This window comes from Salarias fasciatus, chromosome 19 (genome assembly GCF_902148845.1).
Source record: "Salarias fasciatus chromosome 19, fSalaFa1.1, whole genome shotgun sequence".
NCBI lineage: Eukaryota > Metazoa > Chordata > Actinopteri > Blenniiformes > Blenniidae > Salarias > Salarias fasciatus.
In genome coordinates, this window is record NC_043763.1 from 4,600,343 (window position 1) to 4,617,577 (window position 17,235).

Genomic DNA, 17,235 nt, shown 5'->3' on the forward strand with positions numbered 1-17,235 from the left:
GGTGTTTTTATTCCTCTTGTGAATTGAACCGGCAGGTGTTTGATTTATCATCAATCCTAATTGAATTTTCATTTATTTAGTCACTTGTTTAGTCCCAAAAAGAGAGCAGATGCTGTGCTATGTGTGTCACTGCGGAGGCACCGCTGCTGCACATCAATAGGCCTGTGATGATCAATGGGGATTGCGTGATGTTTTTGCATTGATTATAGAAACGTGAGCCGATGAATGGAACCGGATTCCTCTCCGGGGGGTTTGGCTGTTCCCGTTCAGCCGGGGAAAAGTGAAGAGCAGCAGAGCGACGCACGCACAGCACACCTTTCTTTTGCGTGAACGTGGCGGTTAGATCAGGACTCCTCCTCGTCCCCGCTCGCTCCCCCGCTCTCGCCGGAGAAGCAGAAGACGGCCGCCGGGCGCCTTGTGAGGTTCTGAGGAGTAAAGTGGGGCGAGCCGCCGTCTCTTCTTGCTCGACTCGGCCAAGTGTCAAGATGCCATGGTAAGCTCTGTTCTTATAATGTGAGGATACAGTAACACGGAGACCCTCGCCGACTGTGAAACGCTATCTGCATTCTCGGCATTCTTACTGAGCTTGATCAACAGCGAAACACAGGCGGCTCTAAAGCCGGGGTTAGAGAAGACAGGGCTGGATTTTCCGCCGCTTTAGAAGCTGATGGGCTTCCAGGGTATGAGTTATGGCTCGAGATCGTCTCTCACAGGTGGTGAAAGCTTCACAATGGTCCCTCACATGTACCACTCGCCGACGGGGCGAACGACACGGCTCAATACATACGTCCGGCGTCCTCTGCTACTGCTTTCTGACAGTGAGGTGCTCGGATGTGGCAGACCGGGCTGCTCGTCACGTGTGACTTTTGTTTACAGGGCGGACGGTTTGTTTGCTGCTCTGATTTGTTGCGATGGAGATGGAGTGAAGTCTTGCGAGGATGGGACTGCTTTGATTCTCCCCTGCGGTTGATATCATTTCACCGTGCAGCTATATAAACACGGAACATCTTTAATCACGGGGCGGTAATTTTATCAGATTGTTTGCATTTAGTCAGGAAAGATCTCTCTTTGGCTTTTCGCACATTTTGGATCAAGTTGTTGACTTTTTATCTCGATGTCTTCGGAGGGAGAAACTTCTGCTGCGGTTCATGCGATAGGTTTGTTTTGTCTGTCTGTGTGTGTGTGTGTGTGTGTGTGTGTGTGTGTGAGCCATGTGTGCCGTGCACGGCGGCGGAGTGTGCGAGCGCCGGGTCCCCTCCTCCCCGGCGCTCCGCCGGCCCCTCTGTCGCTTTAAGTCCTGCCCCTCAGAGCCAGCCAACAGCAGCTGTTCCATATTCATCAAGCCCTTGAGTCTTAAAGAGCCCTATCCCGACCGGCGAGAGAGTCATTCCTCTCGCTCGCACTCTCATGCTCTCTCCATCTTAGCGCTCATCCCGCGGCTGCCTGTGCCTCTCTCTCTCTCTCTCTCTCTCTCCCCCCCTTTACCTCTGCCTATCTGTCCCTCCCCCCTTCACTCTCTCCCTCTCTTTTCTCTCTCTCTCACACACACATTCACTTACATACACTCAGACTCTCTCTCTCTCTCTCTCTCTCTGTCCCTCTCATATATACATAAACACACACACACATACACACACACTCACGCACACATACACACACACATGCTCACGCACACACGCGCCCACTCAATCCATCAGAGCCCGACATACCTGTGCAGGCTGGGGGGGCGCGGCGCTGGAGGGGGCTCTCGGCGGCGGCGGCGGCTCTGAGGGTGCTGTGCCATCATTTGGGGGAAGAAGCGGGTCTCAATTGTTTCCTCTTTCCTCTTCCTCTCATTCCTGGAATGCTAAAACTGGACTGATGGACATTTCAGAACTTTGTCTTCCAGACCCTCTCAGCTATCATAACCAGTAGGTGCACCTTGTTTCTCTTCCTTTGCTTCACTTTTCCTTTTTTTAACCCATCTGTCAGAATGCACTTGTTTTCCTTTTCCTGCTCCTGTTTGTGTTCCTCGCTGAGCCACTTAACTTTTTCTTAAAAAAAAAAAAAAAAAAAAAAAACTGGCTTCCCTCTTCACATCTCTAGCTCTCTAGTTTGTCTCCTTTGTTGTTTTGAGGCTTTTTTAAAAAGGAGTTGAGGCGGCAGAGCAACAGGACAGCTGCAGCTCTTTCTGGATTTATTGTGCGAGCAGATCGTTATTTAATACAATTCACAGCATGACTGATGGATTAAACTTGCCCCGTCCGCAAAGTGTGTGTGCGTGTGTGTGTGTGTGTCCTCTCCCAAAAGAATTCGGGGTACCTGTCTGTTCGGGTTAGGAGGCTGTTTGCTGATGGCTTTGTTCCTTGATCCGGCCGCCCAGGGAGAAGCAGAATAATATTTTAAGGAGATGAGATTAATGTGAATCCGTGGAACTGGAGAGGATGAATTACATGCAGTAATTTGTGGCCAGGGGAAAGACGGATGAAAGGACCCGGTAACCTCGGAGAGGCTGTGGGTCTGTCCCAGGCAGAGAGCGGCTCGCCAGCCTCACACTGCTGGGACACACACCTGCACACACTCCAGCTCCAACACACACACACACACACACACACACACACAGAGCCCAGGCTTCCACAGATAAATACATTATCACAGCTCCTTTCAAATATTCATTCATCATGTTGGGTTTCTTTCTTTTGTTTTAATCCTCATGTTTTTGTTGTTGATTTTATTTTGAAGCAGCAAATTGCAGATTGATGAATAGAAATGGGCTAAAATTTCACACTGGTGCAAAAAGTCACTTTGGTTTTAAGTTTCTAAATAAATTTCACGTCTTTCTGTTGATATTATTCTGAAACTAATGAATGTTGACATTTAAAGACAGTTCATAACATCAGTGCTTTTTAAAAATTAACGTTTTCATTAGTTTATTTCCTTTTTATAAAAAAAAAAGAAGTTACATTGTACAAGTACATAGCTGTCACTCGTTTCAAATTGTGTGTTTTTATTATTAAATCTCTGCTTGTTTTTTCACGTTATGTAGCCTTACAGTGAATAAATCTTCACATTTTTAAATTTGTTAGATTATAACGTAACACACATGTTTTGAAAATGTAGTAAATTACCTGTGTGTGAATTTAGCAGGCTGATTTGTGGTTTGAGGCTTCTTCTTCACACACACGTCAGTTTTTATTGATTTTCTTTGGCTAATTTTTCAACTTTTGGTTGAAATTTCAAACCTGCTCCCACATCTATCCAAATATCTTCGTAATTTATCCTTTAGAGACGACTGTGCATGCTGATACACTTTAATCTAAAACCTTAAACAGAACCAAATATTCTTGTAACGCGTCGAGTTTTATTAATAATATTAATTCTTTTTCTTCTGTAAAATGAAGAGCATGTTGCTTTTTACACCTGTTGTTTAGCAGATCTTCACATATCAGGTGTAACTTAAGGATTTAAAAAAATTCCCTTTGAATTTACAGTAAATATTAAATTATATTTAAAAGACAGAATAAATTTCTTCTTCAAATCGTTGATCGTTTGTTGGAACAAGTGTGTGATTAGTGTGACTGTCTCCTCTCGGTGTGTGTTTAAACCAGAGGCTTCACATTCACAATTGATTTCCTATATTTTCACACCCTTCATTCACAATATCACTTTTTCATTTTTTAATAATTTAATTAAAAAAAGAAGAGGGTGATTCTTTTTCTATTTTGTCTGTTGCATGCTGCTTTTCCTCAAACATTATTTGAATATTTGCAGATTTGTGTGCTATTCAGCCCCTTGTCATATTGTATTTTAAATTTGTAGGCAATAAGAGAAAAAGGTGATTAAAATCTAATAAGTCTGTAGAAGCAGGAGAAGATGGCTTGACTGTGTTTATTTGAAATAAATATAGCAGAATTTATACCTTAATGAGTGGAAAACAGGAGTTTAATGTGTGAACGACATGAAGTTGATTCTGCCTCTCGTTGCGTCAGGCCTGTATTTTCGGGACGTGTGGCTTCAGTCTGCCTCCCAGCAGAGTGTGTTTTTCTGCTAATTGCACAGAGGCATTTCCAGCTCCTGTCTCCAGGCTGGAGGTGTGTGAGAGGATTAGTGGGGCGTAGAGTCCTGCGTGTGATCAGCAGGACGGCGTGGTGGAGTCACTGTGGCGTCCGTCTTTATTCAGACTCTGCAGTTTGACCTGACGGTGTGAACCTCGTTACTTTTCCCAACTTCTCCCTCACTTGTTGATGCCTGCTGGGGGAGCTTCTTGCTCTGTGTGTGTGTGTCGGGACTGTGCTGATCTGGTATAAGTCGACTCCACTGAGCGTGCTGGAAAACACACACACACACACACACACACTCACACACTGAATTGAGATGTGACTTCTTCTTCTTCTTCTTCTTTGTGCTTTTAACTGCTCCATCAACACCCCATGCTCTTCCCGAGCCGCTGCAATAAACGAGCTGCGGCTATCCAATTTCCCTCCATGAAATAAGAGCTTTTTAATGTATTTTTGGAGAAGCACAAAGAAGTTAGCGCACAGTGATGAATTAGATTTCAATTTATTTGACTTCATTCCCAGCTCGCTGCATTAGAGCCTGCAAACAGCCGTCCCGAGCGCTCCGTCCACTTGATTCTTATTAGGTTTCAGAAAACAAGGCGAGGGAATTGCATTAGTGTATCTTAAGTTAAAAGCTCTTTGCTCTTTGACCAAGTGTTTCATTGTTATTGGGTTAATCAGATTTCTGCTGTCTTCATGGAGATGCTATCGCAGGCTAGAGGCAGTGGTGGGTAACCAAAGCAGCCGTGCACAGACACTATCCAGATGGGATCAGCTTACGGTAATTTGGTTTCAGAATACATTACCAGAAGAGGCTCCTGGCCGAGAACGGCCGCCACCGCCACGAGCCAGGAGCCGCTGGCCTCCGCGGCGGCCGCCGCCGGCCCACCTGTCCCGCTGCCGCCCTCCTCATCTCCCACCGCCTTTTCTCAAGACAATTTAATGTGCTGCAGTTCACTCTGTGTCCCAATTCTAAATACTTCTTCCTTGTACCAACAGGGCTTTGTTATCCAATTCATTAGAGAGATTCCTGAGTCCACTGGCCACGCTGGAGCCCTCTCATTTCTGGTATCTAGTATCATTACTTTCACTGTAAATATGTCACTCAGCCCGGCTGCGGCCGAGCGGGGGGAGCATGTTGTCCCTCTCCAGGCCAAATGTGGATGCAGAGTGTATTGGCAGCCTGTGTGATGTCCGCTCTCCTGTAGCTCAGAGGGCATCCGGGTTCGTCCCGGTTAGTGCTTATTGCCGGCTTTCAAGGAGCTGCCAGACAATTAACTGCTAAAAACAATGGCGAGAAAAGCATGGCAGCGACGCGGGGAGGCCGTTTCCCCTCTGATTTGTCTCTGGTTTTGGAGAATCTTAATGCATACGACATGCCATTAAGAGCCATTCCATGCTGTATCGTCAGTGCACGTCGTGGTTTGACCCACCAACTCACCTCTCTGTCTTCAACCATCCATGCCTCTTCCGTCCATTTCCAACATGCACCCCGCACAGAAATCACCCACGTCCTGCTTGCGTTCCTCGTGATTTTCTCGTCCACGGTAACCTTGGACACCTCCGCCGCGCCGCAGTGTGAGAATCTGTTTAAAAATAACCAGGTCCATTAGGCTAGAAGGATAATGCTAGCCTAGTGGCCTCTCATGCCCCTTGTGGCAGCAGAGTGCTATCACTGACACGGTGCGTCAGCACTTCTTCCTGTTGCTCCGGCGCTGAAGGGCCCCTCTCATTTACACACACGTGCGTGCTCGCGCGCATTCCGCACACTTTCCATACAGGCCGGGCAAAGTCGAGCATAAAGAAAAGAGCTGTTAACTCCGGCTGTGAGCCGGGAAGTGGAGTTTGGGAAGTTTCTTGCTGTTGGTCTTGGAGCTTGTGGCTCCATTTTAAATTCCTGATTCGGTCGTTCTCGCCGGGCGTGACGTCAGGCGGGTTAACGGCGCGGGCGTTTATCAGCGAAGGCTATTGGTATTGAGCGGCCAGTTGTTTGAAGGTTATGTTTCGGAGCAGTAATTGAAATGCAAAATAACATTAGGATCGATGGTTAGCTTTGTTTATTTATGAAATCAATATTGAAACCGTCCGTCAGAGAAGCGGCTCTGATTCCCACTGACAGCTTCACCAAGTCGTCTGCCTCCATTTACAGCTTTTAGAGCAACTGCTGCTTTTCCCCCTTTTGTTGTTTTGCTGTTGTTTTTTTTTTTTTTTGGTCAGTAGGCTTCAGAAAGCTCTGGCCAAATGGTGTGGAAACACTGCGTTTAGCTGAAAGCAGAGCTGGAACTGCTGAATTAAACACACTCTGTGTGTGTGTGTGTGTGTGTGTGTGTGTGTGTGTGTGTGTGTGTGTCTCTGACACAGTAACATCTCTCTACTTGCATGTTTAGTTTTCCCTCAGTGGATTGATTAATAAACACACGCAGGTTAGAATCCATCACACTGTTTAGATTTCCTGAAATATTTCAAGTTTGTTTAAGTTATAATTTTATTCATGAAAACTGAAAATTTAGTGTCTGGAAATATTAAAATACCTAATAAATTCCAATTTTTTTCTTTTTTCTCCAAAAAGAGGCCAAAACCTATTATTTCTTTGTCATCAGTCTAGAAATACTGAATCAAACAGCTGATTTATCAGGAATATTGTGATTTATTGAGATGAGTCTGGAAATTCTTTCAAGATTTATTTATTTTCTTTGACACTTGATTTTCTCTCTAATTAACAATTTTAGCTCCAAGTCATGAAAAACCCACTGACCTACATGTTTGTACTAATTCATTCTCTTTTGCAGTTATTTAAGTAGAACTGAAGGGAATGTTTAGCAGATCAGTAAAATATGAGATTATAATCTCTTCTTCTTGGCGTTATTTATTAGGAGACAACTTTTTTTTTTTTTTTTTTCTGCAACCCCACAATAATTCGACCTGATCACTGGGAAATTTACGAGTGTAAACGAGTGTTTGCGTCTCTGTTTGTCTTCCCAGTTTTCCTACCTGCCGTCAAATTATACGAGCGTGTGCTTATGTGTATATTTGCCTGCTGGTCACAAAACATGTTGGCATTAAAACGTCTCTTTATGAGGCCGGCCCTGCAGCCGCGGCTGCAATCAAATGGTCACGTTGAGAGGTTGGTAGTTGAACCCGTCACTATGAGCTGCCCCCCCCCCCCCCCCCTCCCCTCCACCCCTCCCACCCTTCCCCTCCATGTCCTGACGTGGCGAACGCCGCTTCTCCACGTTTACATTGCCCCCCGAAGGAGACGCATTAATTCAGGAAATATCCCCAAAGTTTAATTATTCCTGAATGGCGTGGTGGTGGACACCAGCGTATAAATCAGTTAGGCCCACCCGCCTTTTTATTACCGGCACTATTGATGGAGAATGTGCGGCAGCTGGTGGAGATGAGCCTCTAAAAAGCTAGAGGCTATTGCTGTGACTTGCGTCGACCGCCGCGGCGGTGTGTGACAGTCATAACAATGGCGCTCCGGTAGGAACATCACTTCGCTTTCTCAGCCGTTTGAACCTTGGCGCTTGGAGCCAGGTTGAAGCCTTCTGGAGGAATCCGGCCAGAGACGAACAGCGTCTTAATCTCAGCCGTACGCCCGGATTACAGCCGGACTGTGCAAACAGTGACTCGTCTGATTGTGCTCAAACCTCGTGCTCGGTGCACGCGTGTGTGTGTGTGTGTGTGTGTGTGTGTGTGTGTTTGTCTGTTTATATTTGGCCCTTCTGATGATGAGGAGGATAATTTATGGCGGCGGCTGGATTGGTTCTTTGTTTTAGGCAGGTAAGTTTCTCCTAAACAAGGACGGCCGATCAGAGGAAGATTAATGAGTAATTCATGCATGGCTCTATGCCTCCTTCCCCCTGAACGCACACCCACTGTGTCTAAACCTGTGATTTACGCCGGACTGTGTTAAATAGCCTTAACCCTTCACCATAATATTTCTGTCTGTTTGTGACACGTGTGAAAACACTCGGTGTGGAAGAAAATAAAACACAATTAGGAATCTCCTTCACCTTTTGGACAACTTCAGTCTCACGTGTTATACTTATTTTTAAATACCTGTTTTTCAGTTTTAATCACATTAAAATACACATCATAAAATTGTAGATATTATTGAGTTTCACATAATTATGAAAATCATTATTATTCATTCAACATGTGAAAATCTAAAATCTTTTTTGTTGTTAAAATGCATTTTTTTCTGAATTCAGCTGCTCATAATAGAACATAAATCAAAAACCTGCCATGTTCGGTCATATTGATTACACCTAATAAACAATGTATTAAAATACAGGTACAGCTCAATGAATTAGATTATCATTGGAAAGTTAGCAGTTTGGTCAATTATGTACATATAAACTGAAAGACAGACAAGCTATTCAAATTCTAACAGTCATCTGTTTCACATCTGGTTTAGACAAAGGATTTTATTAAATATTTTAACATTTTAAGACGTATTTTCAGTATTTACATCTTACAAGCTGAAATTATTGAAAATATACAACGGATTGAAATATTTCAGCTTATTTAGTAAATCTAAAATGAACATGTTTGTTTTCAAACATATATAAAATTTTTTAAAAGGCAACATCAATCACGTTACTCATTTAGTAGCTTCATAGTGATAAAATGTGTTTTTAATTCTTAGATTTTCGTCTTTATTCTTGAACAGTGTTGAGGTGAGGAAAGCAGAGGCGCTGCAGTGCTCCTCAGACGTCTCTCAGTATGGAGGCAGGATGTATCCTGGTATTGGCAGCAGTGTATCAGTAACAGATCGCAGCGCAGCGTCACAGCAGGCTCGGCAGGAAACGGCCTTCACAAGTCATTTTGTTCCACCGGACCATAATTACTTTTTTGTAGTTATCCAGAGCCTTTGTAAATGTGTGTTGTTAAATTATAGCGTGACTGTGCCGCATAATGGCTGTAATGAAAACTAATCTTTTCTAATGAAAACCCAGAATGAAGAGTGTGATCCCGTCTGGAATTATTCCTCAACTTCTTTTTCCGCACACGGCGTGATGAGAGCAGAGAGCTCTCCCACCGGGTCCCTTAACTCTCCGCTGGAAGTTCAAACGACTGACGACACACACACACACACACACACACACACACACACACTCTATCGCGAGCCAGCTGCTTCCCTCCACATCCTGAACTCAGAAGAACCAGATCTGCCCAGTGCGGCCCAGACGGTTTACGTCAGACAGAGGGCCTCGCTTTCCTGCCAGCAGCGTCTCTGGGACAGGAAGGAGCGGGGGGGGGATCAATAGATGTGATCTGCTTCTTGGCCGGCCCTGTCTGGCGGTGCTGCCGGGGCGCGGGGCTCATGTTGTCGTAGTGGAGTGAGCTCATGGCTTTATAAAGACTACAGTAAAACGCCGCGCGCCGAGAAGCTAAATATACTCCTCGGCTGGAGGCTGGAAAAAAAAAAAAACTTAATTGCCCCGCCGCAGAGCAGCGTAGCCCGCGCCCGGCGTAACCCTGCACGAGCCCCCGGCCCTGCCGGCTATCGATCCGGGGCCTTCGCTCCCTCTCGGTATGATAAACACTCCTCTCTCGCTCGCTCCTCTCCTTCCTGTCCCTCCGTCTCCTCCACTTCCCCGTTGTTTGCCTCCGTAGATCCGCACATCATAAATCTCTGTCAGCTTCTCCTGAGTGTCTGACGTATCCGTTAATAAAGAGACCCCTCCCCTCTCTTCGGATAACCCCCCCCCCCCCCGAGCTGGACTAATGAATGAGAAACTCCAAAATTAGGGGCCTCTCCCTCATAGATTAGAATGGGTCCCCATGGAGCGCCGGGCTCGCCTCCAACCAAACCACAGCCGTCAGCCGACCCTCACCCCCCCGCCAATATCTCCATCCTTCATATTCTGTCTGCAGCGCTCACACACACTCAGACATATGAGCACATAAACCCATGCAACACACACACACACACACACACGCTCATGCATATTGCCCCGAGAGTCTTTTGGCCCCTTATTCCCCTGATGGTCATTAACCTGGAGCCAGTTAGACAGAGAAGCATACTCCATATTTCAGCTAAGTGTGTTTTGGAATCTCTGTCGTCTCATCCGCCCCCCCCCCCTTCCCGGTGAGCCCGGGGTCCTCTGTCTTTTACACACAGCGAGGACCCCCCAGTGCCACACCAACTCCTTCATGTAATTCTGTGCCGTTTAAATTGTGGCCGTCCAGAGCGGCGAGTCGAGGGATGTGTGTGTGTGTGTGCGTGTGTGTGCAGAGCGGTAAAAGGTGGCAGCGGCCCCTGGAGGAGGGGTCAGGGTGGCAGCTGCCACTGGCTCCTGGCTGCGCGGGGCCGAGAGGAGGTCTGTCAGGAGCTAATTGAGTTCGCTCCGGCAGCGCTCACTCCGGGGCCGCTGGCTTATCAGGCCACATCGCCCGGGGCCCTCCAGACAGATCTGCCCCCGCCGGGGCATCTGATATCACCGTCACCCTGCCTTCACATGTCAGCCCTCACAGCCAAACCCCTTCCCAGTCTGATCAGGCAGCAGTGCTATAAAGTGGTGTTTTCCGCACCGGGCGGCCTTGACACTGCAAAGGACATTGGGAATTTGGATTGTGGTTTATACATCAAACAGGAAGCGCGCTGTGGTGAAGTGGGAAGGCGGCGCTCAGCAGGAAGCTCCTACAAATTGGCCCGATTAGCTCCTTGAACGTCGGGCGTTCCGACGACAGTGTCGTCCCGTGTTCGGAGTTTTTGCTCGCAGGCAGAGGAAATGTTGAGACGTCGGAAACGGCAGCTCTGCGGTCTTCCTCCTCTCGGAAGCGGAGGAGCGGCGAGCGCGACACGAGCCGCCAGATCATTAGGCCGGCTAATCCCGGTCACAGCAGCACCGGTGGAATGATATTAGGGATCTGAAATGCTGTTAGGAGGGCCAGGTGGAATCAGATTAAAACCAAACTGCGCAGTGTGCGTTTGCGGGCCCATAACCTACTACTCAGCATGAATTTTGATCGGTACAAAGGGAACAAAAGGAGGAGGAACAGAGGGAGAAAAAAAAGAGAGCGAGGGAGATACTGTGTCTGAGACGAGCGCCGCTCCTTTGGGCAGCCAGGCAGCAGAATCTGAAAAAGCTCTTACCTTGAGGAAGGAAGGAAGACAGAACTATGGATTTTACAGCATCAAGTCTCAGGTAGTTCAGCAGAGCCTTTCCTGTCTGTGTAGCACGCAGGCTAATTAGCACCTGCCCCACACGCTGAATTATTTATTAGGACTATTGCTGCTGTCAAACTATTTAATGTTCATAATTCATTTTCACATTCAGTTGTATTTATAGATTTAAATTGGACCTGTCCCATCAGAGATTACGAATATTTATAGAAATATTTTAGACTGTTTGATTAATACAGCAGGTTCAAGTGGTTAGTATTCCCTCAGTATCATTAATCAATATATGCAGCCTTGTTAAAAACATAAGCATAGCAGTGGTATAATGTGTCATAGCAGAATGAGTTAAGGGGATTCTAGCCAGCACATTTATTATAAATGACCACATTGAGCTGGAGGGGAAACAGTTAAGACACTTATGCAATTATGCTAAGTGTCACCCTGAGGATGGCCTTTGAACCGGGGTTAAGCTTACTCTGAATTTGTGAAATAAAAGCTAAATGGAGCCATCTTGTGCTCCTTGGTTTTAATATATAGCCTTTAATAAGCCAAGTGCAGGTGCCCTATCGCACAGGTGCACATATCCATCTGAAACAGAGAACATAAAGCAGATGAACACAGAGTCGCGCGTTAATTTATGGGGATGCAATCTGCATTCATTATCACAGACGGAGAGTTCTGTTGAAGAAAGCCTGGAAAGAGGAGCACTTCTCGCTCCTGCGAGGCCACCGAGGAGCAGAGGAGTTCTTATCACAGGAATTACAGACGGACATCTTTAAGGTTTTACAGGCAGCGTTTGAAATGAAAGTTGCTGAAAGTAGATAATTTACCAGCATCGTGGAGGAAGCTGTGTATCACTTCTGTGAAGTGAAGGCTTCATATTGCGAGAGGAATTCCAGGAGTGCTCAGGCACAGGGCTTATTCCACAAGGTCAACGGTTTTAACAGGGGGCATTTTTTTATTATTTATTTTAGCAGTTAACCTTTTTGTGAATTTCCAGAAGTGCTAGGCACCTGGAGCTCCGATGAATATACATGACAGCGGGGAGGGAAACCCGGGAATGAGATTTAATTTGACACGCTGACCCCCATCTCCACGGGCCCAGGAAGCCGGGGTGAGAAAATAAGGTTGACCCGGTGACCCCCTCGGCCTGAACCCCTCCGTCACCCATCCTCACAATTAAATCTGCCTCCGAGAGCAGGAAGCGGGCCGGCCGACCAATGGGGGCCGCCGCAGCCCCAACCTCTCATCTCCTGTGTGGTTTTCGTGGAGGTTTTGGAGACGGACAGCCCGGGCCCGGTCAGAAACACCCCCGTGTCCCTCGGTAAACTGACATGTCAAATATGTAAACATTAGCATTAGTTGGCAATATGCTAATGGAGCTAATGTGCTAAGGCACAGGTTGGGCTGTCGAGCTGCCACTCACTGGAAACCCCTGTATCCACATTTGCATAAGCCATGCAAGGCTCAATTTTGTTAATGCAGGCAAGTGCAGGTGACCTTTCACCCCGTCCGTGGTACCTAATGCAAAGGGGTGTGTGTGTATGTTAGCGTGTGACCTCGCCTTGACCCTGAGAGGTTACTGTGTCTACACGGCATCCCCGGCACATTGAGTTATTCATCTCCTCTCCCGCTTCACCCCTTCAGTTCAGTGTGTGTGTGTGTGTGTGTGTGTGTGTGTGTGTGCAGAAATGAGTCCAGCATGTCCCGGCAAAGTTTTATTTTTTATTTTTTTTACCCCCTCCCGTTGTTCCCTCAGTGCAATTTCAAGTTAAAGGTTATAGAGCACGACTGAAATAGATTTATACGGGCAAGGAGGGCTTCAGAGTGCATTTTGTGGCCGCAGCCAAAAGGCTGCACTTTAGCCTGCACGCGTTACAGCATCAGATTGCATGTTCTCCAAAATACAGTTATTAGGCAGACAGAGGAAAAGTCAATATCCTCCCATCATGTTTCCTTTTGGTTGACTGCTGACTCAAGGAGACAAGCCAAGGTCCACCGTGCTCTCGAAACTATAGAGATGCCCCCGTCTTTTGTCTGGGTGTGTGTGCCTGCCTGTGCGCGTGCACGTGTGTGTGTTTGTTTGTGTGTGTGTGTGTGTGTGTGTGTGTGTGTGTGTGTGTGTGTGTGTGTGTGTGTGTGTGTGTGTGTGTGGTGTGTGTTGTGTGTGTGTGTGTGTGTGCAGTTGTGTGTTAAGTTATTTGAGTGCTCTTTCTCTCTCTCCCTCTGCCTCTCGTTGCCTTTCACTTCCCCGTCTTTCTGTCTGTGTGTTTGTGCTGTGTGCGGATGTACACAGCTGTGTGTGTGTGTGTGTGTGTGTGTGTGTGTGTGTGTGTGTGTGTCTGCTCTGAAGCGCTTTCACAGCTGCCGTAGTGTGTGGCTAATGAAGCACTTAGTATCCTCCCCTTGGTTCACTGGTTTATGGGGAATATTAGGACACGGCGGTATAAAGGATAGACAACTGGAAGGACAGAGAAGCACAGCGCTAGAGTAGAGATCCAGAAATATGAAGTGATTTCACAGCCACAGTCTTTTATTAAAAAATGTATTTATATTTAAAAAGCTGTTTTCATCACTGTGAAGCCTCTGTAATCTTATATAAAGAGAATTCTAGTTTGTGTACCACTGATTACAGCAGATATTTGTTCATATTTGTGCAATTGATGGGATTATTTACCTCCGTACAGTTCTAATGGTCTCCTACCCCCCCTCCCCCCCCCTCCTCCCCCCACTTCCAGGCTGCTGAATAGGATGGCCGCTGATGACCGGCACCTACCCTCCAGCTGTGGGTCCTACATCAAGACGGAGCCGTCCAGCCCCTCCTCGGTCATCGACACGGTCAGCCACCACAGCCCCAGCGGCAACTCGGACGCCAGCGGCGGCTATGTCAGCGCCATGAACAGCCACTCCAACGGCCTGGACTCCCCGCCCATGTTCACCCCCGGCGGGCTCGGGGCCGGCACCTGCCGCAAGCGCTACGACGACTGCTCCAGCACCATCATGGAGGACTCGTCCATAAAGTGCGAATACATGTTGAACTCCCTCCCCAAGAGGCTGTGCCTGGTCTGTGGAGATATAGCCTCGGGGTATCACTATGGGGTGGCCTCTTGTGAGGCCTGCAAGGCCTTTTTTAAAAGGACGATACAAGGTATTCTTCTCCCTTCACCCCCCCCCAACAAATACTCAGTACAAGTTATTTCATCCCATGTCGCCGCATCACTACACACAGAAACAGCCTCCATACAAGACACCTTTGGCCTCGCGACAGCACTGAAACATACTCAGTCCCGGCAATTCGCTATGTAAAAAAAAAAACCCACTGGAGTGTGGAAGATGCTTCCTCTTCCTCCTGAGACCTGCAGCCGCCGCAGAGACAATGACAATGTGCAATATGTAATCTGTGTTAGGACAGGATGAAAACCAGCAAACTCTAGTAGCTAAAACTGTTAGAACCAAGTATCAGAGGGGTAGTTTTGGCTTTTAAAGAAAACTAGTGAGATTATGATGTGATCTGCTGTTGTTGGTGGAGCTCAGTGGATCCAACATCAGAGGTCAGAGGTCAGGTTCGGTGGGACTGTTTGCCCAGATGTACGTTTTAATATTCATTTTGTGTGTGTGTGTGTGTGTGTGTGTGTGTGTGTGTGTGTGTGTGTGTGTGTGTGTGTGTGTGTGTGTGTGGTGTGCCTTGGGACCGGGGTGCGATCTGGATATCTGCGAGGCATGATGTACCGCGGCTTCTCATTAGAGAGGCAATGAAAGGCCCCCCGCTGTGAAACTGGGCGCTCTGCTCCAGATTAATCGGGAGAACCAAGATATTGTTGAGCCTGGAAATAAAAACAAAAAAAAAAAAAAAACAAAACCTGCACAACAGGCACAGCTGCCCAGGACTAAGCTCCGCCGGCTTAGCAGTGGAATACATGCACTGGGAAAAAAAATGAGATAAAACAGGTAGAAGAAGCCAGAGGGTCTGGAAACGGTAATAAATTAATAGTGGAAGAAAATAGAAATTTGATCTTTCATCCAGTGCTGTGAGTAGATTTCCATCAGCAAATGATTGCAGGCATTACATGGACAGCAGGCTGCCTGTCTTGATGCTAGGTGTTGATTTTGGACCTTATAGCCCTATCAGCTTTAGACAGTCTATGTACCTTTTGCGGGCAAAACAAAAGCATTAGGCCAAATCCTGCTGTTTACCCATGCTGCCATCAGCAATCCTGTCTATTGACAAAAGATGAACATTTTCTCTCAAGTAACATAACTGGGCTTTTGTCCCCCCGCTGAACGTACACTGATGGCAACACAATGGAACAGAAGCGAGGCATCGGGAAAAGAAAGAGACGTCTTAAGTGGAGCAACGGCTGAAACAATTAAGCGCGAGGTACACGGAAGAAAAAAAAAAAAAAGGAAAGCTCCTCTTTTTCCCTCCTCGCTTTGCATTGTCGATTTGAAATCCCTCTCTTTCTCTTCTTGGAGGGCTGCCTGTAATGGAGCTAATCTGCCGTCGTTTGTCCGAGCCACAGGAGTTTTGTCAATAACAATCAGCGTTTGGAAAGTGTAATTAAGGCCGAGGCTTTTCATTAGGAAGAAGGGAGGGGGCCGTCTCCAGGGACGGGCATGCCAATTAGAAACTCAGGCACGCGTCGCCGGGTAATTTCAGGGAAAGGAGGGGAAAAAAACCCAGGACTTCTTTAGATTGGAGAGGGACCCTGCTGCTCTTTCAGAGGAGAGGAGGGAGGCTTAATGGCATAATAATCAGACCGGGGTCCCGGGCAGAGGAGGCGGGAGGACGCCGGCACTTTTTGTGGGGGGGGGGGGGGGGGGGGGGGGGGGGGGGGGGGGGGGGGGAGGTGAAAGCCTCCCGAAATGATAAAAGAAACACAAGCAGCACCCGCTGGAGGAAAATGGAGGCAGTAAATAGCGGGATGTAGAGCCCTTGAAAGAATGAGAGGGTGCCGCTGATGAGAACTGATTAATTAAGGAATAACGAGGCAGTCAGGGTGGAGTGTGAGACGGCCCTCTCTAATGAGATGAAAACAAAGGAGCTGTCTTTTCCAGCCCTTTATCACATTGTTCTATAACACTTAGGGCAAACATGCTAAGTTAATGTTAACCATGTACAGAACATTTTCCTTATCACCTTGTGTTCACCTTGCGCGATTTATTGCGACACAGCGGCTCGTTCTAAACAGCAAATTAGTTTCCCCACGCATTAAAGTCTCTTGAAATATAGATATTTCCGCGCTTATGAATTCATGCACATGTTCTGCGTTGTTATCTTCCAATCGGCTTCACTTCCCCTCTAATGCCTCCGCCTTTTCAACAGAAGAGGACGGCGAATCCATCTTCCGCCGCCCCATTCATCCAGCGAAAAGCCCCTTGAACTCGTACGTTGGAGATAGTTGCATTAGTCAAGGCCGGACCCAAATGAATGTCAACCTGGATGTCCATCCATCCCGGAGCGGGCCCCGTTCTCAGCGCGCCCCTAATCGTCCGCCCGTCCCGACGCCTCACGTGCCCCACCAGTCCCAAACATTAATGTCCTATTGAGCTGTGTTTTCCTCCCATTTTGAACTCAGGTGTAAAATTGCCTGAAAACCGACTGAACTCGGTGGCCCTCCTTCATATGAAGTAATAGACCTTGACAGTAAGCCTGTAAAAGTCAGTTTGGATTTTGATGAGAAATACCTGCCATTTTACTGTAATTTACTTACAAGACCTGACTTTCCCCTCGGTGCCCTGGCATGGGTCCTGAAAAGCCATAAAATAGATTGAGACAGATACTTATCAAGAGAAGAAGGAGGGAAATCTTTTCCTTCTGCCTTCACTCTGTAATGTTATTGGTAACCACGCCGTAACCTCTCCGCGGGCGGATCAACCCCGGCGCCACCTCCGGGTCACGCGGGTTTCGGGCGGTGTGCTTCATTTCTGAAAATGAAACTTGCCATACTGTTACACCGGCGCTCAGTGTCTCCGAACATCCGTCATGCCGCGGCGCGACATTTATTAGCTTCCCCTCTTCAAATATGGAACAAAAAAAATCTCAGGGTCAGGATTCTTTAAGGCTGC

At 47.2% G+C, this 17,235-nt stretch overlaps 1 protein-coding gene across 3 annotated transcripts in view; it reads left to right on the plus strand.

Moving 5' to 3' along the window:
- The first annotated feature begins 446 nt into the window (after window positions 1-446).
- The window catches only part of esrrb (estrogen-related receptor beta), a 40,172-nt gene continuing 23,383 nt past the window's right edge, over window positions 447-17,235 (plus strand). The window contains exons 1-3 of one of the 3 annotated variants that reach the window (XM_030117097.1): window positions 1,601-1,910; window positions 5,037-5,105; window positions 13,908-14,317. In XM_030117097.1, the coding sequence (XP_029972957.1) occupies window positions 1,861-1,910; window positions 5,037-5,105; window positions 13,908-14,317 (529 nt within the window). In that variant the 5' untranslated portion in view covers window positions 1,601-1,860. Of the gene's footprint in view, window positions 494-1,600; window positions 1,911-5,036; window positions 5,106-13,907; window positions 14,318-17,235 lie in introns of those variants that run through there. The other 2 variants (XM_030117099.1, XM_030117098.1) reach the window with 2 other exon arrangements.